The 27,631-nt window shown below is 40.1% G+C and overlaps 2 protein-coding genes across 8 annotated transcripts in view; both read left to right on the plus strand.

Annotated features, from left to right (window-relative positions):
* Positions 1-6,116: 6,116 nt before the first annotated feature.
* LOC309714966 (uncharacterized protein) lies at positions 6,117-19,144 on the plus strand. Its single transcript, XM_082547738.1, has 5 exons — positions 6,117-6,173; positions 11,406-11,459; positions 11,558-11,584; positions 14,013-14,609; positions 16,764-19,144. Exons 2-5 carry the CDS (start codon positions 11,442-11,444, stop codon positions 17,232-17,234), a joined length of 1,113 nt encoding a protein of 370 aa, XP_082403864.1. The 5' UTR covers positions 6,117-6,173; positions 11,406-11,441; the 3' UTR covers positions 17,235-19,144.
* Positions 19,145-22,523: 3,379 nt separating this feature from the next.
* LOC309714148 (uncharacterized protein) overlaps positions 22,524-27,631 on the plus strand; it is a 104,588-nt gene continuing 99,480 nt past the window's right edge. For 4 of the 7 annotated variants that reach the window (XR_014278810.1, XR_014278811.1, XR_014278812.1 and 1 more), the window contains exon 1: positions 22,527-22,870. The gene's annotated coding sequence lies outside the window, so the exon portion shown is untranslated. Of the gene's footprint in view, positions 22,871-27,631 lie in introns of all 7 variants that reach the window. The other 3 variants (XR_014278808.1, XR_014278809.1, XR_014278814.1) reach the window with 3 other exon arrangements.

Raw genomic sequence — 27,631 nt, forward strand, 5'->3', positions numbered from 1 at the left:
ATTTCAGTTTTTCACAACATGAAGCTTTTTTTTTCACTAATACCGACAGTAAATAATACAAATATATAAACAGTTCAAACAATTTCCAGTGACAAGATATGCTGTTAACTTCATATTCATTTTTGCTCCAAATGGCACAGCAGCCTCAGAAAACATTAGAACCATTCATCTTGAACATATGTACATACAAGGCAGCCCAGTTTACCATAAATTGTTTGGGTGTGTGTCTATTTCTGCATATTTAACAAAAATGTGCCATTTCTTCACTCAGTGAGGTGATGGTTACGCTTCAGCAGCAGTTTGCTCTCAAGGTTGTTTTTGTGAAGCTGTGTTACGTTCCCCTGAGGGGTCTAGGCGGGGAGGGGGAAGTAACAAAAAGTGACCGGGTCAGAAAAAAGAGGCAAAAGGGTTAAATTAAAGAGTTTTATTAAAGTTTCAATTTATACTAACTAAAAGAGACAGACAAGCCACTATGACCATTTAAGAAAACAAACAAAACTCAGGCGTTGGTCAATAAAGTAAAACGTAAGCCAAAAAGAAAGAGCAGCTCCTAATTTCTCCTGCATTAAGGAAAATCCCTTCACATGGAACAGAGGAGGCTGGAGTGCAGAGAAACTGGTAGAGATGCAGTTATACAGTCTACCTGGGCCCCACAAACTATCAGCTAAAGAGATTAAATACATTAAATTGCTGCACATTTTGCAGACTAACAGTTTAAGATTATTTAATAAATTAAATATATCTTTCTATAACATTAAATGTAACGAGTCAAATAGAAGTCTTTCTAAAGTTATTTAATTATATTTATATTATGAAAAGCAGATTTGTTGACATCTTAAGTTTTTCCCGTTTTCAGATAAAATAAAAACGCACAAAGCAAATACAAAAACAAGAACACAAAGCTGGAAAACCCACCCGATTGACCAAAATGAACTCAAAATTCTCCCACACAATAGCAACTCCTCTATTCCTCGCTGGCTCCATGTCTCTCAGTAGAAATATCAGTGGTTTGCTATCTGTCACCATCAAAACACTCCACAAATCCTGTGAAAGATTCACTTCCTTATAAACCATTGAACGAGACACCGAAGCAGTCACGTTCTAAACGAAGCTTCGGACGTCACTGATCACGTGACTCTGGCCAAACGAATCAAGCTTCGACACAGAGCTTCTGAAGCAGTGTATTGATTTTTTTGACACACGCACCGGAGCGTCAGCTTCAAGCAGACCATCACTATCAGTTTGTTTTACTTTTAAGTGGGTGAGTGATAGTGTTAATAATAATAATAATGGATTGCATTTATATAGCGCTTTTCTAGGCACCCAAAGCACTTTACAATTCCACTATTCATTCACTCTCACATTCACACAATGATGGAGGGAAGCTACAGTTGTAGCCACAGCTGCCCTGGGGCAGACTGACAGAAGCCATATCGTGCAGATAAGATGACATGTTTAAAAATGCCAACTAAGACCATATGAATATTTAGTTGTGTTAGGAGAGCTGGTAATAAAGTACTCAAGTTTGTGCTTTGGCTCAAGCTTATTTTGGAGGGATCAAGGTCCAGAGGGGCTTTTCAAAAAAAATTAGGGGTCCTAGAGGAACCCTTTTGAGGGAGGAGGTGTTACGTCCCTCTGCATCCCCTAATCTCCTCAGTATGTTCAGCTGGTGCTAATTGGCCCCACCTAGGCAGGTGTTGGTAAAAGCATATCTGAGGCAGGCTTTCAGGAAGCCTTACTAGCCATGCCTGGGTGGTAGCAGCCATGTTAGCCAACCTGCTATGCATTTTAGGATTAAAACCTCTTCTCACTAACACTCTGGTATTCATCTCCTTTTTTGTGTTGCGGCTTTTGAGCCAGGTAGTAACAGTGCTTGAAACTCTTTGCGCAAAGACCTGATAGTTTTATTGACAAAAGAAAAAACAACATATAAATGAAAATCAATTTGGATTTTGTAAAAATAGATCAACGGCATTGGCATTATTGACTTTCATTGAAGATATTTAATCTGCAACCCATAATAATAAATAAACAGTTGGGGTATTTGTTGATTTAAACAAAAAAGCTTTTGACACGTTACAACATTATATTTTGATTTCTAAATTGTATAATTATGGTGTGAGAGGAGTGGCATTGAATTGGTTAAGGAGTTATTTAGAAAATGGGCTGCAATATGTACATTGTTTCGAGAACACCTCTGAAAGATTGAAGATTGTATTGGGCGTTCCTCAAGGTAAAAAGGTTAAATTTTATTTTATTTGCAGGTGACACAAATTGCTCAGGAGAAAATTTGAAAGATATGAAATCATGGTTTCTGAGATGTAAATTTTTAAGAAATGGTTTGATGTAAATAAATTATCTTTGAATCTGACAAAAACGAAATTGATGATATTTGACAATTGTGTAAAGGAAGAAGTTATTATGCCCATTAATGGAGAACTGATTGAAAGAGTTTCGCTTTTTGGGTGTAATAGTAGATGAAAATTTGACGTGGAAATCACAAATTGAGTACATTAGAAAGAAAATGGTCAAAAACATTTATATTTTGAGAAATGTAAAAGATTTATTAGACTACAAATCAATGAGCAACGTTTTTCGTTGGTTTTCTCATACTTTAGTTATTGTGTGGAAGTCTGGGGAAATACATTGGTGAATACTAAAAACCCTCTAAAATTAATACAGAAGAAAATGATACGAATGATTCATAACGTTAAATATAGAGAACATCCAAATAAATTATTTATAGAAAAAAACTATTAAAATTAGGATATTTACTGAAACTACAGACAACACTAAAAATAATATTTTGCCTTTCAAGTTACAAAGTTTATTTTCAATGTGTTTGGAGGGAGAAGACAGAAGGAAATTTCATTTTAAGCATCAGCTAGCTAGGACTACACAAAGATTAATGAGTCCAACGGTTAGGGGTATATGACTGTGGAACTCTCTTCTTTATAATCTAAAGAATTGTACAAATTTACATTGTTTTAAAAATTGTTAGATGATAATTCAATATGAAGAATATGAATGAAATTGGAGTTAATTGAAGATTGAAATTTGAAAATTGAAGATTTCTTTTTTTTTCTTTTTCTTTTTTTACATTTTTTGCCTCATTTTATTCTATTCACTTATCTTTTCTCCTTGTTATTATGTGATGTGGTATATTGCTGATTGTAAATTTGTTTTGTCTGCGTTAGGACCTAGAGATATATGTTCGTTTGTTCCTCGGTTTTTGGTGTCCACTTGTAATATAAGTTGGATCACAGACAGGGGGCAGGGTTTAATAAGAATATTTTCTTCTTCTTGCTCCCACTCCACGCATGGTTGCAGTGCTATACCGAAAGAAAGTATGGTTTGTTTGTCTGAAAGAAAACTGTTGAAACTGTTGAACCAAGTGTGAAATAAATAAATGAAATGTGTGTGAATTTTGCTTTCCACTGTTTGTGTGTTTTGTTGTTGTTGGGTAGATAGCTTGTACTGGAAGGACTGTAAGGTGCTAGTTCAGGTTTGCAGCTACCACTCCCCGGAGTGTCGGCCAGAACACTGCTCAAGGCCCGGATGAATGTTCAGAAGGGAGACAATGAAGACACCGAGGATAGTGCAGACTTGTATTGACTTCACACAGTTGAAGGTAACAGGGATTGTCAGAGGAGCAGGTATTGCATACAGGTTTAGGTGCGTGGGCATGGGTGTGTGTGGTCTCTGAACGGAACAGAAAGAAAATACTACATTACTAAAGTGTTCACAACAATATCTCCAGAGTACATCAACATAAACACAGGCGGGAAATAAACTAACATCCCCTTTAATACCATAGGCCATATATTACCCACGACTCACACATAGACCCCCTGAGAGAGCTAACCAGGTACACAGCTATACCCAACCACACGGCAGGAAAGTTAGCTTAGCTTAGCACCCGCTAGCGGCATAGACAGAAACATAGTCATTTCCCCCCTAACCTTGGTTACAGTCCCAAACACATCTTATTATCACATCCTCACACATCACCAACTTACGTTGCTCATTAACGCACACTTCTCACGGAATAACCAATTCTCTGCTGGTAATCTGGAGTAGAAAAGCTCAGGTGCTTTGCCCACGTTTCTCCCTGGACATAGTCTCTCATACAAAGCGGTGGGGTGACCTCTACTGGCCACTCTAAAAACTACAGGTGAACTAACAACTGAACAGAATAAAACCATAACTATGGGGCCTTTTGTACAGTTGTGTTGATTAAAACAACCAATGCAGCTTTCACAGTTTTTCACATTTTGAAACTGTGATCTTTGGAGATGTGGAATGTAAATGTGTTTGTCTGAAAAACACTTTGGATCAACTTCTGTTGTTTTAAATGTGCTACATCAATAAGAATGATTTTTACAAGAAACACAAAAAGTGTCTACATTATTTGGACATAAAAACAATTAAAGTTTGAATTCCGAAAATTTTTAATTAAATTCCAATACAATAATTATACATTGACACGAAAGCTGACATTACTTTTAATGTTAGCTTTTAGTTTATAGGTAATCAGCCCATGAAGGTCCAACATGAGACATAACTGAAACTTTACTTTTAGCACTAAATGAGCGACCTGAATATTCTTTCACTCTCTGAGAGGACTCTGTCAGTGTCAGTGACCTCTGACTGGATTGTCGTTTGCATTTACAGCAGTAAAGTATCTCCACACGATTCTCCTCCATCTCTGTAGCCCAAATGTAGTTTCCAAGTCACGTTACCGCACAGCAACGATTTAAAGCAGAGCAGGAAGAAGGGGGCGGAGCAAAGTAGCAGAGTAGTCGAGCAGAGAGAGCTGCTTTTTCATGAAGCGGTGACCTTAGAGGAAAGAAAAAAACTAAAGTATCGATCATAAACCACTACCAACGTCCTGATCGATAACTGCATCGATCTGCCCACCCTTGTCTCCTGGATCGTAGCTGAGATCAGCGTGAACCACGTGGGTCTCTGCTCCCTGATCTGTTTCCTGTGTTTGGAAAGAGTTGCAGCTTCATCGCGGAGTTTCTCTCGGTTTGTGGGCTCATCTAAAGGTAAGCACCGAGCTAACTTTACTGTGAGTTCAGTTCATGTTGAGTTTAGCTCCTGAATGAGGTCTTCTGCTGCTCTCCTCGGTGTCTGTGAACACGTTGAGAGTGAGAGAGTGTATTGCAGTGTTTTTTGGTTTTTTTGGATAGCGGCGCGGTGGGTCGCAGGGTCCAAACCATGGTGCTATTTCGTCTTTTTCTATTTAAGTTCTGGTTTAATGTAAAATTGTAAAGTCCGTCGAAACTACAGAAAAACCGTCTATAGCCGACCAAAACGTTTGGATTTAGTAAAACGCCAGCAAGCGCAGCTAGATGGAGACATGCTGCGCTGCTGCGGCATTTTGTGAGCTCCAAATAGACGGGATAGGACGCCGCGTCTCAGCGTCGGCCCGTCGAAAACTGTGTGCGCGAGGTGGATGCGCGACAAGCGAGCCGAGATCGATGTTGGGCTAAAAGCTAACCGTAGCTAACCGGTGTTCCAGATTAACTGGCGTAAGTCGAACAGCTGTATGGTAAAAATGCTTTTGAGGAGCCGCTGATGAAAAACCAGCAAAAACACCAAATATTTTATCTGTGACATTTTTGAGGTTCTCTCAAACACAATCCGTTAGTCTACTTGCTGTTGAACCACAAAGTGTTTTAAAATGTCGCGTTTACCTTGTGATATTCTCACGAGGCGATCGCGAAAACGGCAAACAATAAACGTCACCACAATGATGCTCTTCACGGTACACCAACAGTAAACGATATGGAGAATCTTGTCTTCGTTATCGCTACTCTTGTACCATTTATTACTCAGATTTCAGTGTTTTCGCTTCACAACTAAAGCGTGCAGTTTACTATATGTGCACTCTAGTGATGTGTCGGTCGCGAACGAAACGGCTCTTAGAGTCGGACCTTTAAAGTGAACGATGCGAGCCGACTCCTTATTGGGAGCCGTGTTGTTGTTGTTGATTTTTTTCTTCTTTTTTTTTCTCTCACCCTCTCTCACACTTTTTTTCCGCTTCACTCTGCACACGAGCCTGTGCTTTGCACTGGGGGGAGGGCGGTAGTTAGGCAGTAGCACAGGAACAGAGCTGGAGGGAAAGAGAGAAAGAGAGCCAGGGACAACAACGTCACATTAGAAAGGTATAGTAATCATACACAACTATTTTCAGTTGCGGATGATAAAGGATTCAGAAAGTTTATTCATGCAGGTCCATATGACAGAGAATGTGCATCTTCTTTTTGTTTTCATATTTTAAATTAGGTTTAATTAGGGCTGGGTATCATCACTGATTTCTAGATTCGATTCCGATTCACAAGGTCCCGAATCGATTTGATCCACGATTCAATTCTATTTGAATCTGGGAAATTTTGCTTCAGTCAGAAATATTCTAATTCAGATCAGTACATTTACATATTTTTGTATCTATAAAAAGGAAGCTGACACTCGCAAAACTTTATCAAAGGTGTGAGCGTCACAACAGAGGCCTTTATGTCAAAGTAGCTGAAGATAAAACACAGAAAAACATGAAGGTGATTTTCCTGGCCTGGGATTTTATAAAAATATTCTGCAGTACGTCAAAAACAAAAGAAAACCATTAATCAACACATGAACATTACCTCTGACCTTACAGCGGTTTTATTAGAGACACCGCTAAGCTCGAAAGTAAGTAAAAGGAAAAAAAAAAACAGCGGCCGACAGCGCTGTAAACAACGGTAGACTTGTGCGTAACAAGCAAGCCAATAATGCAGAAAACAGATTTTTAGAAAGGAATGAAGTACAGAGAGAGAGAGAGAGCTGTGCATGAAGTGTGATTTTTATCATGGTGGAAGCAAAACGGCAAAACTAAGAGGGAATCCATGGCGAAGTTTATGGGAAGCGTAGTTTGGACCTCCTTTGCTGCTGGTTCGGTCAGTATTGTTTGGTGAGAGATAAAACCTGCAGCTTTAGAATCAGCGCAAAAAGGGCGTGAACACAAAGCGCGGACCCGCCGAAACATTAGAATCAGCGAGCTGTCGGCTTTCAGCCCCGACCGTGTCCGTGCCGTCAGGTGAGAAAGGCGACATCTCACTGATTCTGATCCACCGGTCTGCGCTTTGTGTTTACGTCTTTGTGCAGAATCCGTGTACCTGCTGTCATTTCCTGTTTTAGCTGTTTGGTGGTTGTTGAAATTTTGTGAGGTTTCACCTGAGGGCAAAATAAATTTATATTAAAAAATCGATTCAGGATTTTAATGAATCGATATCACGTTATCCAAGCTAGAATCGATTTTAATCGATTATCAAAACCCACAAATGAACATTTTATTTTTAATTATTTGAATATATGTGAGTGCTTGTGTATAAATACACAAATAATACACATATGCTTTCAATTGTGTAAAGTGATCTAGGTAGCTCTGTTTTGGAATTTCATTTAACGCTGCAAATGTGTTTTGGAGTTTGTACATGCGTTGTCTCTAACACACACACACACACACACACACACACACACACACACACACACACACACACATATATATATATATATATATATATATATATATATATATATATATATATATATATATATATTCAATCTCAGTAGGGCTGCCATGATTAGTCGACTAGTCACGATTACGTCGACTATCAAAATCGTTGACGACTGACTTAATAGTCGACGTGACGTTTGAAACTTTGTAAGAGCCCAAAAGACGCAGGAATAAGTAGTAGGATTTAAGTGTAATAACGGACTGAAACAGAAGATGGCAGCACTGCATGTATAAGGATGCCAGCTGTCGTTAAACCCCGAAGAAGAAGAAGCTGTGTCGCAGAATTCATAGCATGGCCTTGCTCAGTTTCCCACAATAGCGGCAACTACTTAGTTTTAATATTACTCTTATTATACTTTCTGGGTCACAAAATAAACGTTTAACATATTTTCAGGCGAGAATGTAGCTGTGTAAACCTCAAATATCTGCTCAGTTTATCAAGACACCACATATTTTCAAAAGCGCTCCGACGTTTTTGGAGACGTCTGTTACACAACAGGTCAATACCTAGCCCGGGTTCAAGGCTCACTAGAGCCGTGAGAACACCGGACTCCCGGCAAATCGTTTTCAAACCCACCGCCGTCTTTCGTTACTCAGGTTAAGCATGATATATGAGTCACTTAGATAACTTAAACATGTTATTGTTTGGCTTTTTTCAGTATTTTATTTGTTCCTGAGTAAATCGGTTTGGCTGAGATTAAAGTTATAGTTTTTACACAGCTGAATAAACATCAACCAGACAACTCAATATACTCCAGTGTCCTATTATATTTTAGATGGCAAGGACCAGACAGCCGAGTTTATTAAACTCCACTGAAACAATCTGGAAATTTCATTTAAATTCATTAAACTATCATCTTGTCTTTATTTTTAGTTAGCACAGACCTGAAACACTTAAAGCTGTAAGCTAATGATAGTTATATAAGAGCAGATGCTGCTGGTGCAATAAGCTGTACGTTTTACGTCCAATGGATGATGATCTGATTAGTCAACTAATCGCAAAAATAATCGGTGACTAGTCGACTATCAGAATAATCGTTTGTGGCAGCCCTAATAAACATATATGTAAAACTACTTTTTTTTTTTTTTTAAATTAGTAATTCATTTTGTGCATTATTTTATATTGTTGTTAATAATAATTTAATTAAAGCAACAAAACAACATGAAGAGCTGGTTGGGAGCCAAAAGAGCTGGATCTTTGTAGTGAGTCGAGCTGAAAGACCCGGTTCTCTAAAAAGAGTCGGAATTCCCATCACTAGTGCACTCAAATGGTGTCGAGTCAACTAGCGCCACCTGTGGCCAAGTGCCATAGTCTACAGCCAGAGTAACCTGTTACACACATCTTCCCCGACGTTTGAATTTGTTTCATACACAATACATTTGTAACTTTCAATTTTTTCTCTTTTTGCGTCTTGCAAATAAACCTTTAAACTGAATGAAATCATTATGTATTTATTTACATCAGTAAGAAATGCCAAATTATATTCACAAAGAGAGTTGGTAGTTATATACAGTTTAATAAATATTTGTAAGGAGATGGCATTTACTGTGAATTTACAGTGATTAGTTACACTGTGATTAGTAATAAATAGACCCAGTGTGATTGAGTCGACCCTGTGAGAGTGGGTGGATTTAAGAAAGTGAGTGACACAGGTGTGTCAGTTGGTTTGTCATCTGTTTTTGAGTGTGGAGGAGAGTTAGAAAACTTTCTTTTTAATGCTAAGTTAGGAATATTCATGATTTAATTTGCAAAACTTGCATATGATCTCCAGTTTGTAGCAGATCTACTGACTATCATATAGCAACTGGAGCAGATTCAAATGTTGTTCAGTTCATTACTGCCACCCGGAAACATGTTGAAAGATGCAATGCCAGCGATGTGGAATGTAAAGACCAAAACCAGTCATTGTTAGAATAGAATGGAATAATCCTTTAATTGTCCTACAAGGGGAAATTTGGTTGTAACAGTAGGAAGAAAAACGCATATACAAACAAACAGGACACAGAACAGAAACATACACAATTTTTTAACAAATTTACTTCAAGGACAATAGTTACCAAAAACAGAGTACTGTACAGTTACTAAAATTAAATACAGATAAGAGGCAAACCCAGGTTGTAGTTTGAATCGATTGATAAAATAGTGCAGTTACAGCGCTGATGTAAACATCTATGTTTGTTGGGAGCAGTGTTGATTGTACAGTCTGACACTGCAGGGAGGAAGGACCTGCAGAAACGCTCCTTCATGCATCGAGGATGCAGCAGTCTGGCACTGAAGCAGCTCTGCAGCAACATCTACATGCATGGGCTGGGAGACTCTGTCCATCAGAGATGTTATTTTGGCCAGAGTCCTTCTGTCTCCCACCACCTGCACTGGGTCCAGAGTGCATCCCAGAACAGAGCTGGCCTTCCTGATGAGTTTATCCAACCTCTTCCTCTCATCTGTCGATAAACTGCTGCTCCAACACACCTCACTGTAAAAATGACAGATGCCACCACAGAGTCATAGAAGGTCTTTAGAAGCGCTCCCTGGACTCCAAATGACCTCAGCCGCAGTGTTGTGGCTCCAGTCAAGTTTATTCAAGTGAACACCCAGGTACCTATACAGGTGAGGGCTCATCACAGTCCTCACCTGTAGGTGGCAGCATGGGGAGTTGATGGAGAGGTCTGCAGCGTAGAGGGTGAAAGACAACAGGGATCATTTTTTGTCTGTTCATTATACAGTCAGATTAGCTTGTGAGAACCATCTCTATCACCATGTTTGAATTCATAGGGAACTAAACTTTTTTGTTGTTGTTGCCACTGAGGAGAGTAGTAATTTTTGTTTGATAATCCAATGTGTTACGAACAACAGTTGTCTTTTTCTCAGGGATGTGACTGCTTTCTCTTCTTGTATGATAAGGTTTGATGTAGGAACTTTTGCACTGGAGACAGTGGCTGAGACTTTGGTCCTGATTTGTTCTGATTTAGGTTGTGGTAATTTATTAATCTTTATGGTGGTTTCCCTGGCTGTGATGAGCTCCACTATGGGCAGCAGTTGTGGAAATGTGGCAAAATCGAGTCTTTTGGCTGGCATAGTGTAAGCTCCTTAAATTACCACAATCTGGATGCCTGAGAACCTTCACAGAGACTGATAGGTTTGTAGCTTGAACCTATTCGCTGGAACGTTGAAGGCAATATAATTACACAGCAAGCAAGACACAAATAGGCAAAGTTCTTCTTGTTACTCATGCATAAGGGAGACCTCATTAACATATGACGTCTACATACAAAGGTGTGTGTGTGTGTGTGTGTGTGTGTGTGTGTGTGTGTGTGTGTGTGTGTGTGTGTGTGTGTGTGTGTGTGTGTGTGTGTGTGTGTGTGTGTGTGTGTGTGTGTGTGTGTGTGTGTGTGTGTGTGTGTGTGTGTGTGTCAGGAAGAGGGTAGTCTCCCCTTCACCCTAGATGGTTCACCCTAGATAACACGGTGAGGAAGTCCAGCAGTTCATCTAAACAAAAAGCTTAGACTAGAACAGACGTAGCTACGTTAATCCTACCATAAGACAAGGTACGACCTCTCTCGTGCTCTCTAATGCACACAAAGTTTGCAGACTATCAAGGATCAAGCCTCTACCAATCTACAACTAATTATAAAACTCTAAGCATATATAAGTAGATGTTTCTAAGCATAAATGACAATTAACAATACAAAACCTAACAGAGACGTTATTTTTAGAATCCAGACAAGGATTTTACAAACTGTATGTGTGCGTGAGAGATGTATAGAAAGAATATACATGTATTTTATCCCTGACAAAAATATATATATAAATAAAAAAATATATACGTCGTTTTGTGTGTTTCAGCCATTTGGACTCAGCTCAGCCACTTCAGAGGAAACAATGACTTCAACTCAAAAGGTGAGGAAAAATATCTCAGTTACACTGTTATTGAAACTGTGTGCACAGCTGGATGTTAACAGCAGCTTTATCTTTTCCATCCTTGTTTGAATTCATAGGGAAGGGATTTGGTGTGTGGTAAACAGGTAAATGAACTTTTTTTTTTTTTTTAATTATTTGAATATATATGAGCGTTTGTGTATAAATACACACACGATACACATATGCTTTCAATTGTGTAATTTAAGTGATCTAGGTAGCTCTGTTTTGGAAGGTCAGTTAACGCTAGATATGTGTTTTGGAGTTTGTACGTGCCTTGTCTCTAGGGGCCACCACATATATAAATAAAACCACTGTAGTAATTCTTTTTTCTTTTTTTTTCTTTTTTTGCACAATTTTATATTTTTGTTAATAATAAATTAATTAAACCATCAAACAACCTGAAGAGCAGGTTGGGAGCCGAAAGAGCCGTCTCTTTTTAGTGAGCCGAGCCGGAAATCCCATCACTACTAGCAAACACGCTTTGCTTGTGATTGAAAAAAGGAAAAGCACTCCTTCCCTATTGGTGGGAAAATATACCATTTCAACCAATCAAAAAATTATATGGCAACATGTGGCATCTGGTTGTTTGGGAAGAGGGGGAAGTTTTAGGAATGACCAGTGAATGAGAGAGAGAGTTTTGATACGTGAGAGATTTGTGACGTTTTACCGTATTTGGAGTCTCAAGTTAGTGTGTCATCTTGTGTAGTTAGTGTGTAGTGTAGTCGTTGTTTTCTTTTGTGTGTCAATTATCAGTGTTGGGTGTAATGCGTTACTAAGTAATGCGTTACTGTAATTAAATTACTTTTCCACTGAAAAAGTAGAGTAACTAATTACTGTTAAATGTACTTTCGTTACATTGTAAAATAATTAAACTTGCTGAATATCATTATTTAATTTCAGTAATTTGTTTTCTAAACGTAGAAGTAAACTCAATCGCTGTAGTGTAGCTGCGCGTCATTTCGCGCCAGTTTGCTGCACAGTCGTATTCTAAAGCGGAAGATGTCGGACTCGGCTGAAGCGAGTGGCTGTTTTATGAAATGGACATATTCCCGTCTCTTCACTTTTCTGAAACAAGCAGACCAGAACATTACAGTGAAATGTAAGCTATGTCCTGGGGAGAAAAAACTATCGGCTGCTGTTAATAGCACGAGTAATCTACTGAAGCGCCTGACACGAGAGCATAGACGAACACTTCTGGGTGATTCTTGTTCATCATCCACGGATAACACCGCGGCAATTCCTGCTAAGCAGGCAAAACCTGATTTTACTTCAGCAGCACAGAAAGCGTCTGAAGGTGAGCTTAAAAAGATGATTGCAGGCTACATTGTGGAAGAGATGCTACCTCTGCGTACTGTACAGTCTCCGTCTTTAAAAAACTTTATTTATTGTTTAAAGAGTTTAATTTCTATTGTTTGCCCACTCAAGGTTTATAGGGATTTTAAGAAGTATTTAGTTAAATTATTTATTTAGCAATTAAGTTACTTTTCTGACACAGTAATTAGATAAGTATTTTAAATACAATATTGACTAAGTAATTAGTAATTAATGACTTTTTTAAAAGTAACTTGTATATGAATATTTCATACTTTAAGGCTGCCTGTTTATTTGGGGACATGAACAAAATACATTGGACTTGTACATAATAACATCACAGATGATAAATTAAAAAGATTTTAAGTAAATGCTTGTGCATTCTTCAAGTCTTGTTGAATATGTTGAATTGAACTATGTGATCTATTTAACGCCTCTCCCAGTCAGTGCTGTTCTCCATGCCTGTGTGACTGTACATGATGTTATTAGCACAAACGCTTTAAAGGTGATCATTTAGGACTTTAGCAATAATACAGACAGCAATGTAGCTAGCAATAAAACTGTTTTATTGGAAATGAACTTAAAAAAAAACATCCATCCATCCATTCGCTTCCGCTTATACTTTTTCAGGGTCGCGGGGGGCGCTGGAGCCTATCCCAGCTGTCATAGGGCGAGAAACAAACATCTGTCTCCTATTTTTTTTTTTTTTTTTTTTTTTTTTGTCACACAGGAAAGAAGCATCATTATCCACTGATAAGACTTATTTCTTTCTTTTATTTTTTCTGTTTTTTCAACAGAAGAATATCTCTAACAAGTTGGTTTATTCACATTTTCACATCTTTAGTTGTAAGTGAAATGTGCATTTTGAGTTTATACACTATGTATATAAGGCGACCGTTCCTTTTGCAGTATTTTTGTGTGGTGCGTTTTTCTATGTCTTAACAAAGGGGTTACAAAGGTGTTTAAGTTCACCTAGGATGATTTTTTTTTTTATATTCCCACATGGTCTTACTGAGGTGATGAGAATTAAAATTCGCATTCTTTTTTTTTTGGGGGGGGGGGGGGGTAGGGGGTGCTGGAAAAGCTTGAAAAGGGACCTTGAAAGTGCTTAAAGTGCTTGAATTTGACACTGAAAACGGCATATAAACCCTGAATGGAGTTTCAGTTTGTTCCACGACTGTATTTCACACACTGCTTCTGTTTGTATCTCTGTCACTGCAGGACCAACATGGAGCGAGAAGTCAGCGCTCTCAGGAGGCCGACAAACCTCACAGAAGAAAGAGAGAGAAAAAACACAACTGTGAGTTGTGTGGAAAATCTTTTACCCGGGCTGAACGCCTAAAAACACACCAAGTCATCCACAGTGGAGTTAAACCTTACAGCTGTGAATTGTGTGGAAAGTCTTTTACCCAGGATGGAAGCTTAAAATCACACCAAGTCATCCACAGTGGAGTTAAAGCATACAGCTGTGATCACTGTGGTAAAGCCTTTGCTCACAGTAGGTACTTACGAATTCATCAAGTTGTTCACTCTGGAATCAAGCCATACGGTTGTGACATTTGTGGAAAAACCTTCACCCAGTCAGGGCACCGAAATGTTCACCGGCGCATTCACACCAAAAATGATGTTTACTGCTGTGATCAGTGTGGAAAAGTCTTTGTGAACTCAAAAGATTTAGAGAGCCACATGTTTACCCACACTGAGGAGAGACCTTACAAATGTGACCTGTGTGAGAAGGCTTTTAAAGAGCCACGTTCGCTGAAAAAACACCAAAAAATTCACACCAGAAAGAGACTCTACAAGTGCAGTTACTGTGAGGTATGTATTTATATTTTTACAGTTGCAGTTATTTTGAAGTATTAAATGAATGTAGTTTAATTTTCAAAAGTGAAGTGAAATTTATTTTGGTCAACAACAACACAGGTTATTGTCTTGATGCATTCTCAATCATCCAGGAAGGTAAATCTCCAAAAAGTTGATTCTGTCCATCTGGACGTAGCGTTTTGTGGGACAAACGTTTCGTCACTCTTCCGAGTGACGTCTTCAGTCTCAGCTGACTGCAGGTTTCCCCAATCTTATAAACAGCACATTTGCATAATGACTGAAACCAGCCCACTGAAGGAACAATGGGCTGGGAGGTCAGTTCCTTAATCTTAATTATGCAAATTCTCATCACCATTGATCAACAACCACTGACCAAAACCCGCTGATCAAAGACCACTGATCAATGGCCATGAGTACCATTCACAGAGAGTTGGGGAATGGCTGCAATCACAGCATTGCAAGATGGCGAAAGATGTACCAAAGAATGCATTGAGTAAATGTGGTTATCCCAGCTGGACTTCTGTCAAAGCTGGAAAAGCACCTAAAGAAAGCTCCAGCTGATCCAGGAGAGAAGGACAACCGCCTGCCTAAGCGAAAACCTGTAGTGATCCCATATGTGTCAGGAGTATCGGAGCAGTTGAGACACATTTTTTTCTAAACACCGGGTCTCTGTGGCTTTTAAACCCCAAAACACGCTGCACAAAAAATTGGTCCGCTCCAAGGATCGGGTCCCCCGACACAAACAGAGTAACATAGTGTACGCTGTTAAGTGCCAGGAGGACTGCCAGGATTTATATATCGGGGAAACCAAACAACCTCTGGTCTATTTACACCTACAGGCCAGTGGACACTCTTTCAAGGATGAGGATGTACACATCTTGGACAGGGAGGAACGCTGGTTTGAGGGTGGAGTCAAGGAGGCCATTTACGTGAAAAGGGAAAGATCATTTCTGAATCAAAGAGGGGGCCTAAGGGTACATCTGTCACCATCTTACAATGCTGTGATTGCAGCCATTCCCCAACTCTCTGTGAATGGTACTCATGGCCATTGATCAGTGGTCTTTGATCAGTGGTTGTTGATCAATGGTCATGAGACTTTGCATAATTAAGATTAAGGAACTGACCTCCCAGCCCATTTGTTCCTCAGTGGGCTGTTTTCAGTCATTATGCAAATGTATGTTTATAAGATTGGGGAAACCTGCAGTCAGCTGAGACTGAAGAAGTCATTTGGATGAGTGATGAAACGTTTCTTGGGAGAAACATTATGTCCAGATGAACAGAATCAACTATTGGAGAACACAGATTATCGTTTTACATAAAAGTAGTCAATCATACAGTAACTGAAATGTCCATTCAAGTATTCAATTTCACTCCCAAAACTGACACACATCTATACGTAACATTGGTTCTCACTTTAGGTATTTCAAACTTATAAGACCCCCTCAAATCATATTTTCCATCTCTTAGTTTAAACATACTTAAAATACAAATTGGAACATTCTTTTTCATCACTAGATACATTATTTCTAAAGTTTTAGAATGTATAATGTCCATGAATTTTAACATAGATGATCCTACAAAAACTGGTTGGTGGACTCCTTAAATCCAACTTTATTTATTATTCCAATAGCTCGTTTTTGCAATTTAAAAAGTGTGTGTGTGTGTGTGTGTGTGTGTGTGTGTGCGCGTGCGTGTGTGTGTGTCCAAATTTCTGCACAATAGGTCATATAAGGCAAACAAAGGGAAGTATACAATGGTTCAAAGCTAAATAAGACATGAAAACTTCATGTACAGAATATTCAGTCAAATCTGACACAAATCTATTGAAACTCCTGATGATGGAAAAAGTAACGTTTTAAAAGCTCCTCCCCTTTCTATCTAACATTCACACTCCAATGGATAAATCGGAGAGCAGCTTGGGGTTAGTATCTTGCAGCATCCAGAGTAGAGCATCTAGGTGTTTAACCATTCCCATTAGGTAGATTACTTACAAATGAAGAGTCTATTTTGTCCAGTAAGCTGAGCGTTATAATGTAAACAGTAAAATGTATTGGATGTGGGCAGAGATGCTCTTTATTTCAGGTGATGTTCAGGATAAAAATGTTGAAGGAATTCGCTGACTTACACCGTCTCTGTGTCTTTGTTTAGAAACAGAGCGACACAGATGGATCCAGTTCTCGACCCTGTCATCACTGTGGTGGTGGGAAAAACTTTCACTGTGACCTTTGTGGAAAAATGTTCAGTAATCAATGGAGCCTAACAATACATCAACGTAGACACACTGGAGACAAAATGAACTACTGCAAAGAATGTGGGAGAGGCTTCCCCACACCGAGTCAATTAAAAAACCATGAAGTCATTCACAGTGGGGTCAGAAAGCACGTCTGTGACCAGTGCGGGTCATCCTTCACCACTCCAGGTGACCTTAAAGTGCATAAACGAGTCCACACCGGAGAGAAACCATACAAGTGCAGACACTGTGACAGAAGCTTCTCGCAATCATCTGGTCGTAGCAAACATGAACAAACACACTGGAAGAGAATTTCAGCTGTGACCAGTATGACAAGAGCTTCAAGAATCTCTGTTCAAATTCCAAATACAAACGATCCCACGCTGTAAATAAACTGTTTCACTGTTACCAATGTGCAAAAACATTCACTTCATTATCTGCTCTGTGCAAACATCAGCGTGATCATGCAGGACTGAAATCACTGGATCACAATGAATCTGAAGAGACAGAAAGATCGTCTCCTGGTTTCAGGGTCAGACTTAAACACCTTGAGATCAGGCTCCACAGAGTTCAGATGGAGTCTCCTGTAAAGAGTGCAGCTGATGTCACACTTGGATCTGATGCGGTAGCTCTGATTTCTGGACCTGCAGTGTATATAATCCTGAATGTTTCATCCAGGAAGCTGGAATAGAATAGAATCCCTTTATTGTTGTTATACAGATGTACAATAACATACAGAGCATCTCCTACTCGGTACAAACATGTAAGCAGGGGCTTACAGTTGCTGCAGTACTATATACCCATTGGACAGTGTTTGCAGAAAACCAAATATATTAAAAAATATCCAAATATAGAATTGGTGGTTCAAAAGTTACAATTTGGATTATTGAAAAGTACTTGTTTATAGAGGGAATAATGACCATTTTAAAGATTTTGAAACCTGTCGTTGCCTAGTTTCTCTTTAGTGTCTTTACGCTCTCCTTGAAGTCCACATGTTATTGAATGTATTTTGATTCACATGTTCTGCAGCTGTTTTCTTGTTGATTTGAAGTTTGTGTTATGAAATCCTGATACACTTAGAGTTCATCAAATATAACTAATGCTTTGTCTAGTGTTTTCTTAAACAGTTTGATGTGAAAAATGTGTAGTTTGAGCCATGATTTCAGGTTCAGATCAACTGTTTTCAGTGGCAGAGGTGGAGGTTTATCAGAGGAGACTTGGCTGTTCTCCGATCACACTGAACAGGGTTCCTGCAGCTTATTATAAACTGAAATTCTCTTCAAGGAAAATAAGGTCATAAAATTTTATCTCAAAACCTTGCTGTAGGTATGAAGTTTGCAAAGGGTGTGTTTAAGATGCTAAACGGATGAGTTTTCCTTCCAAACTGCAAACAAGCTGTGCTTTCTAACAACCAAAGTGAGATTAATCAGACTACTTTCATAATCCATAAGGACATTATTATGTACAGAAGGGTAAATTGAGCTTAAGAGTTTTTAGTGTCATGAAAATGACTCTCCTTTTACCTGACTATAATCACTATGGTAAGCAGGGATGCACCAATACTGGTATCTGGTATCGGCCTCAACACCACATTTTCTAAAGTACTCGTTACAAGTCCCCCGATAACGGGGACCGATACACCGGTCTGAGAAATGTCTATGTTTGAGCGGCAGGTAAGGGGTTAATCACAGGTGCCGAGTTCCCACGCGCTGGAACAGCACGTATTACATGCTCCAGTCCCTCATTGAGCAAAAGCGAGTGGTGGGCGTGTATGTGTCCGAGCATGAACTCCCTGGCTGTATCCCAATTTAGGGACCATCAGAGACCCTTGTCTAGTAGAGTGCAGTCCTAGGAACAACTAAGATACTACGCAGGACATTCAAGGGGCGAGAGGGAATATTTTAAATATTTGATATGTACCATGTCTGCTTGAGCAGAAGTGTGGTGAATGGTTGCTTGTCAGTGTTGGTTCTCTTTCACTCTAGCTGTGGCTGTCCTCCAGATTTTTGAGCCTCTCTTTGCCTCTGTTTGCACCCACAAACTTCCATTAGTCAACTAAAATGTGCTTCATATTTTGTCTGTCACAAGTTTCTTGCTCTGATATTCAAATCATTGGTAATTGTTAGAAAAACAGTAGCTTGGTGTACATGTACTGAATGTGATTCTAACTGCTTTGGATAACATATAATAATGATGGAAAATAAGCATTTGGTCAATAACAAAAGTTAATCTCAATACTTTGTTATATACACTTTGTTTTCACAAGCCCAACAATAACACTTCTCACTATTGCCAATATTAACAAAACTAAAAAGGGTAAGCCAAGTTATATATATTAAGAAAAAGAAAATAAATAATGATGCTGTAGTGTTCATTTGACTTTGGGACCTGAAGTGGAGTTTGTACCCGGAAACGGCTAATGACATCAGACTTCTAAGACCAGATTCCAAGTTCACCATCAGGATCGCTCAGCGTCGACATCATGAGAACTAATTATAATGAAGGCCGTTACATTTAGAAACATCATCGTGTCTTAAACATAAAAATATAATGCTACTTTAGCTTGTGTCACATATTCAGTGAAATTAAATAACTTAAGCCATCACGTACAATGGTTTGCAATAACATGTTTATCAAAATGGGTGGTGAATTTGGGATCATTGTCATGCTATAAAACCCAGCCACCTTTTATGATCAATATCCTTGCTGATGGAAGGAGGTTTTTCACTCAAAATCTGACAATAATTAATGAAAATTGTAAATAATTAAACAAATACTTTTGACACATTTAATTATTTATTTCACATTTTAATTAATTATTGAGACATTTCAATACTTATTTAATAGTGTATTTAATTAATTCATTTTGGCACACTTGACTCTTCATGTCTTACCATGAATTTATTTTATCTGTCAACCTCACCCATCAAACCCAGGGGGCGGGGTTAACGCTAATCAAGTCAAAACCATTGCTTTAGCCTGGTGGCCGTTGTTTTTAGAAGGCGTTACTGGATATCAACAACCGGCATGTGGAAACTAAGAGAACTGAACTTTGAAAAACCCAGTTTGTGTGTCACCAAATACCATTGTAATATTTTTTTAGCTGAGAATGTAGCGGTTTAATCTTCATGTGTCTGGTCGGTTTGTCAAGATACAGCCTCTTTGCAAAAGTGCTTTGATGATTTCGGAGATGTCTGCCCAGCCCAGTCTTACGGCAAAGCGTGCGAGAGACCCGCTCGCCTCAAAGCGCAGGCCCCGGTACTCAGCTGCCATAACCCCCGCAGTACACTGACTTCATTTACTGAGGTTATATTTATCAGGTTTTTATTTCATAATGTTCATATGTGTCATAAATGTTTAAGTCACCAGTTCTGAATCATAACTAACATTAAAAACATGTTTAGGAGGAGAGAGAGCAAAAAAATCAGATTATTTCGGGGCGATCGTGGCTCAAGAGTTGGGAGTTCGCCTTGGCCTTCGCCCGACTCCGACAGTCTCGGTCGTTGTGTCCTTGGGCGAGACACTTCACCTGTTGCCTACTGGTGGTGGTCAGAGGGCCCGGTGGCGCCAGTGTCCGGCAGCCTCGCCTCTGTCAGTGCGCCCCAGGGTGGCTGTGGCTACAATGTAGCTGCTATCACCAGTGTGTGAATGGGTGGATGACTGGACGTGTAAAGCACTTTGGGGTCCTTTGGGACTGAGTAAAGCGCTATACATATACAGGCCCTTTAACATCTGATCTTTGGGTTTTTGTTGAATACTCAGCCTGACCTGTGTATAAGATAAGATAAGATAACCTTTATTAGTCCCACACGTGGGAAATTTGTTTTGTCACAGCAGGAAGTGGACAGTGCAAAAGTTATGACGCAAAAATTAGAATACAATAAGAATAAATACAGTACACAGCTGTACAGAATAGAATAAAATAATATACTATATACAGTAGAATAAAATAGAATAAAAATATACAATAAGATAAAAATAGAATACGAATGCTATATACAACTGAGTAAAAATACAACGATGCCAGAAAAGATTATTGCACTTAGTGTTATTGCACATGTGTGGATGTGTGTGTTTGTTCAGTTAAAGTCTTTGTTGTGGAGTCTGACAGCAGTGGGGAGGAAAGACCTGCGAAATCTCTCCGTCCCACACCGTGGGTGCCGCAGTCTCCCACTGAAGGAGCTGCTCAGTGCTGTCACAGTCTGCTGCATGGGGTGGGAGACGTTGTCCAACAGGGATGACAGCTTAGCCACCTCCACTGGGTCCAGAGGGCATCCTAGAACAGAGCTGGCCCTTCGGATCACCCTGTTCAGTCTCTTCCTGTCCCCAGCAGAGATGCTGCCGCCCCAGCAGACCACACCATAAAAGATAGCAGAAGCCACCACAGAGTCATAGAAGGTCTTCAGGAGTGGGCCCTCCACCCCAAACGACCTGAGTCTCCGCAGCAGGTACAGCCTGCTCTGCCCTTTCCTGTAGAGGGCGTCTGAGTTATGAATCCAGTCCAGTCTGTTGTTCAGATGAACACCAAGGTACCTGTAGCTGTCCACAGCCTCAATGTCCATACCCTGGATGTTCAGTGGTTGCAGTGGAGAATGCTTGTGCCTGCGGAAGTCTACCACCAGCTCCTTGGTTTTACTGGCGTTGATCTGGAGGTAGTTCAGCTGGCACCAGTCCACAAAGTCTTGAGTCAGTCCTCTGTACTCCTTGTCGTCCCCATCAGTGATGAGGCCGACTATTGCAGAGTCATCAGAGAACTTCTGCAGGAAGCACTGGGTGGAATTGTGGGAGAAGTCTGCAGTGTAGATGGTGAAGAGGAACGGAGCCAGAACCGTTCCCTGTGGGGCCCCCGTACTGCAGACGACCATGTCCGACACACAGTCGGACCCTGTCCGACACACCGAAACACAAACTGTATTAAAAGTAATAACGTTGGTGTTTCCATCATGTAGTAACTGCTGGCTTTAACTGTACAAAGGTTGTTCGACAGTATGAAACACATACAGACTTCATGATGTTCGGCTAATATTTTTATTGTGAATATTAATCATGAGGGTAAACGGCCCTGTATACCACGGAGCGAGGTCAGCATATCCACGATATCTTCAGCTCTCTGTGTTAACCCATCAAACTAATCTAATGGTCATCTACGAATAATTCACGGGGTCATATCAATATGATTTTAACAAAAATCATCCTTAATACTGCCAACCATTCCAGAGACGTGCACTCAAACTTTACAACCGCATCACTTAACACTGCAGTTTTACATGTGCACTTTTTTTTTTGCAGTCCATTCTGAGCTTTGTTGGTCTACGTGCCATCGGGTGAGAAAGCCGACAAAGACAAAGCAAACCCCATGAATTACCAAAGATTCACACCAAACTTATCACAAAGATGACATTCTTGGTTGCTTTAACAAACATTTTATTATGTCACGGTTTCATTCACTCATGATTTGTCGTGAGCACTTCTTTAGTTTGAACCCAGTGACAGTATGAAGTTATTAGATTTGTTTTTATCTCAGTGTTTTCACTTCCAGCCATAAAGTATTTCCACATGGGGCTCCTCTTTTAATTAATTCCAAATTTAATAAATTATTTAATGGTGTATTTAATTAATTCATTATGGCAGTCCTGGCGTTCCATACTCTTTCTCACGCTCTCATCTCAAAAATGTGATTTCTCAGCGTAGCTCCATCATGTGACCGCACAGAAACGAATAACAGCAGAGCAGGAACTAAGGGGGCGGAGTAAAGTGTACCGCAGAGGAGACGAGCAGAAAGAGCTCCTTTTTCATGAAACGGGAGTAAAGTACTGAACTTAGAGGAGAGAAAAAACCGAAGTACCGATCATATACCACTACCAACGTTTGTATCGATATCTACAGCCATCTGCCCACCCTTGTCTCCTGGCTAGTAGCTGAGATCAGCGTGAACCACGTCGGTTCACGCTGATCTGTTTCCTGTGTTTGGAAAGAGTTGCAGCTTCATCGCGGAGTTTCTCTCGGTTTGTGGGCTCATCTAAAGGTAAGCACCGAGCTAACTTTACTGTGAGTTCAGTTCATGTTGAGTTTAGCTCCTGAATGAGGTCTTCTGCTGCTCTCCTCGGTGTCTGTTCACGGTTTCATGTGAACACGTTGAGAGAAGAGAGAGTGTATTGCAGTGTATTTTTGGAATGGCGACGCGATAGCTTACAGCGGCCCACGGCCACACCGAGTCCAAACCATGGTGTGGGGCTGCTCGTTATAACGAAACATATCGGTTGACGATAGGAAAACATCTATCGTTTCATATCACTCTGGGCCTGTCTCAATAGAGATTGACAGACCACGTGACTTTGGCGCATTGCATTGTGGGTGGCAACAAAATCAAAAAACTCCATCAAGCGCTAGCATTTCCAGCACCGGTGATCATTCATTCTGCGGTCCTAATCCCTACTTGCATTTTATTTGCCCCAAAAACATATATGTGAACACGGCAGGTCCGTACAAAGCCAGACTTCACGAAAAGGCAAAAAAAAAAAAAAAAAAAAAAAGAGGAACAAAATCAGAGGAGTGAAAGGGTCAGACCCATACAAGCATACAGAGTGGAGTAAGGACGTTAGCCTGCTGCCCAGCTTTCATCACGCACATATTTACTATTATATGGTCCTAAGTGTGAGTGCATACACTCACAAAATGTTTAGTGACTTCAGATCCCTGCAACAAGCCCAGGTCCAGTTTACTTTGGTGATTTGGACTATTCCATTTCACAGCTGTTGTTACATTTTTGTCCTTTATCTCCTGTACAGGCCAACGCAATCTAATTGTTGTTTCAGGTTGTAGTGTTACACAACATTTTCAGATCTAATAGAAATAAAATGAGTTTCGTAATTCATTCAGTTATTATCTTTGTTTATAACTGGCATTATTGTTTCATTCTATTATAGAATCTTCCAAAAAAGAGGCTAAATTGTATTCCGTCATACTTTATTAGCTGCTTCGGTGAAAAAATAATCAACAATGCAATAAAAAAAACATATCAAAACAACTTACTGGAAAACCGTTATTCATCACTTGATTGCTTCAATACAACACTTGGGCACATATGTGCTTGACTTTTCGTGGCTGTTTTGATATTGCTCTCTTTTTCTTAACTGATCAAATCTTGCTGTGGTAGCAGCTAGGGCTGCCATGATTACGTCGACATTCGTCGACTCTTTGTTACTTCGGAAACATGGCTTGAACAATTTCTCTTCCACATCGGAATCCAATAAAAACCGTTCTCTTTACCCATCGGCTTCCAGTGGCTGTCATGCAACTGGCCCTTGCCAGTTAATGCAACAATAATGCAACAGCTTCTTGCCATTCTTCATGTTTCTTTTTATCGTTGTGTGACTTTACTTGTGAAAGCCTCTCTGCGCTAGTACCGCTTGCCACTCGCACCTACAATCCTTTGCGGTTTTATCCCGGAAATGACATTTTATGCGTACTTGTGCATACTTCCGTACTCGTGGTACGCCATCAGTCGGAGACCAAGTAGTTTTCCAATCCGGTCTTTAATTTTGACATCATTAGCCGTGCCTGGGCCCAAGCTCCGCTGCAAGTCCCTAGGGCTGTGTTCCAATCCAGCAACCACACTCTTCGTAGTGCGCATTTGGAGACCAATTACGTCACAGCGACAGCTGTCCCAACTCGAAGTGGTACTCCAAATGCGGTCGACCAATGCGCCAACGATGGCCCCAAATTTGAAGTGTGGTCTGGTGTAGACTTCATGGTCCCATATATCCCACAATTCATAGCGCTGTGGAGGATGTGGATAATTTTGCCACGAAAATACGTGTGACGGCTGAAGTGGGTGGCCGAGGAGTAAACTTTCAAAAGGAAGTACTGAGTATTATGTCACTTATTTACAGTGGGGCAAAAAAGTATTTAGTCAGCCACCGATTGTGCAAGTTCCCCCACTTAAAATGATGACAGAGGTCAGTAATTTGCACCAGAGGTACACTTCAACTGTGAGAGACAGAATGTGGAAAAAAAAAAACCATGAATCCACATGGTAGGATTTGTAAAGAATTTATTCGTAAATTAGGGTGGAAAATAAGTATTTGGTCACCTCAAACAAGGAAAATCTCTGGCTCTCACAGACCTGTAACGTCTTCTGTAAGAAGCTTTTCTGTCCCCCACTCGTTACCTGTATGAATGGCACCTGTTTGAACTCATCTGTATAAAAGACACCTGTCCACAGCCTCAAACAGTCAGACTCCAAACTCCGCCATGGCCAAGACCAAAGAGCTTTCGAAGGACACCAGGAAAAGTATTGTAGACCTGCACCAGACTGGGAAGAGTGAATCTACAATAGGCAAGCAGCTTGGTGTGAAAAAATCAACTGTGGGAGCAATCATCAGAAAATGGAAGACATACAAGACCACTGATAATCTCCCTCGATCTGGGGCTCCACGCAAGATCTCATCCCGTGGGGTCAAAATGATCATGAGAACGGTGAGCAAAGATCCCAGAACCACACGGGGGGACCTGGTGAATGACCTGCAGAGAGCTGGGACCAAAGTAACAAAGGTCACCATCAGTAACACACTACAACGGCAGGGAATCAAATCCCGCAGTGCCAGACGTGTTCCGCTGCTGAAGCCAGTGCATGTCCAGGCCCGTCTGAAGTTTGCCAGAGAGCACATGGATGATACAGCAGAGGATTGGGAGAATGTCATGTGGTCAGATGAAACCAAAGTAGAACTTTTTGGTATAAACTCAACTCGTCGTGTTTGGAGGAAGAAGAATACTGAGTTGCATCCCAAGAACACCATACCTACTGTGAAGCATGGGGGTGGAAACATCATGCTATGGGGCTGTTTTTCTGCCAAGGGGACAGGACGACTGATCCGTGTTAAGGACAGAATGAATGGGGCCATGTATCGTGAGATTTTGAGCCAAAACCTCCTTCCATCAGTGAGAACTTTGAAGATGAAACGAGGCTGGGTCTTCCAACATGACAATGATCCAAAACACACCGCCCGGGCAACAAAGGAGTGGCTCCGTAAGAAGAATTTGAAAGTCCTGGAGTGGCCTAGCCAGTCTCCAGACCTCAACCCCATAGAAAATCTGTGGCGGGAGTTGAAAGTCCGTGTTGCTCGGCGACAGCCCCAAAACATCACTGCTCTCGAGAAGATCTGCATGGAGGAATGGGCCAAAATACCAGCTACTGTGTGTGCAAACCTGGTAAAGACCTATAGTAAACGTTTGACCTCTGTTATTGCCAACAAAGGTTATGTTACAAAGTATTGAGTTGTATTTTTGTTATTGACCAAATACTTATTTTCCACCCTGATTTACGAATAAATTCTTTACAAATCCTACCATGTGAATTCATGGATTTTTTTTTTTTTTCACATTCCGTCTCTCACAGTTGATTTGTAGCTCTGGTGCAAATTACTGACCTCTGTCATCATTTTAGGTGGGGGAACTTGCACAATCGGTGGCTGACTAAATACTTTTTTGCCCCACTGTATGTGCAAATGCTTAATAATGAAGAACATTAAAGTATTGTTGGTGGCCACATGTCGACAAAGTTATGTGACATTAATGATGTTTGTACTAACTCTGTTTTAAAGCCTTTACTTTAAAATGTATGCCGTTCAATGGTTGACCTTAATCTTATGGAGAATGGGATGATTTTATGGAGAATTAAATTCAGTAATATATCCACAAACACAACAAATTGAAAGCCAGTGAATACTGCTCGGTTTGCAATCCTGAATAACACGACACAAGCAGGATTCACTTAAGGCTGGGCGATAAGGTCTAAAATCTATATCACGGTATAATTTGAAGCATGTGCGGTAATGATATATATGACGATATAGTATATTCTTTCTTCTATATAATGTACTTTACACACTTTAAAGTCACACTTAAAATCCTTTAATTTTCTTAAAAATCGACAGTGTGCTTTGTATGAATTATGGTTGTGCTTACTGACCGATTATACATAGCACATGGCGTGCAGAAATCTTTCAAAGAATGTTTTAGTACGACTTTGGTAAGTTATGAAGGCACATTGCTTGATGGAGTCAGGAGCCACGCGAGTTATCTGGGTCCTAAATTCCATCTCTTCAGGTCCCAAAGTCAAACGAACACTGCGGCATACTGAGAGTTAAAAACTGTCTAAATTCTTTCATCTGTAATAAAATGATCAGTGTTGCTGCTCCGCCAGGTGTAACAATTAAGTCTAACATCCAGTGTCGCAAAATCAATCAATCTAGAGCAGTGTCACAAACCACGGAGGCCCCAGGAAAGTGCAATCAAACGATGAGTTTATTAACAGCCCGGAGAAAAGATCAACATATGTCTTCTGACTAAAGCAGTGGGAATGACAGATTAAAATAGGTTCCAGACATTAGTCACAGTTAATGGTGCATCTTGTACATCTTTAATGGCTATAAACAGACATAGAACTTCTCTTTTCTATAACACCTTCCATACAAGGTAATAAGCTTCAAGCCCTCAGGGTCTCTGGGGCTAATTATTGACTCTGCTCATCTGTTGGCAAGTAGAGTAAAATATAGTGAGACACCAAATGAGTTAAGGCCTCAGGCTGGACACATTCCTAGATTATATGTGTTATATGTATTTTAAGCATGCATGCAATCATCCTTCTATGTTCTAGTTTCCCTCAGCATGTATCACCTGGACAGTCACGCCAGTGAAGCTTAAGACCCTTAATGAACCGAACATCAACTCAAAATAAGCACAGATATGCAATGTGTATAAAATACTTCTAACCGCACTTGTAATA

Source organism: Aulonocara stuartgranti, assembly GCF_965226115.1.
Source record: "Aulonocara stuartgranti genome assembly, chromosome: 9".
In the NCBI taxonomy this organism is placed as follows: Eukaryota; Metazoa; Chordata; class Actinopteri; order Cichliformes; family Cichlidae; genus Aulonocara; species Aulonocara stuartgranti.

Bases quoted from the DNA above. Each gene is read 5' to 3' on its own strand.
- LOC309714966 (XM_082547738.1), top strand. The intron at 11,585-14,012 runs GTAAATGAACTT...CTGTCACTGCAG, and splicing joins ATTTGGTGTGTGGTAAACAG to GACCAACATGGAGCGAGAAG. The intron at 14,610-16,763 runs GTATGTATTTAT...GTCTTTGTTTAG, and splicing joins ACAAGTGCAGTTACTGTGAG to AAACAGAGCGACACAGATGG.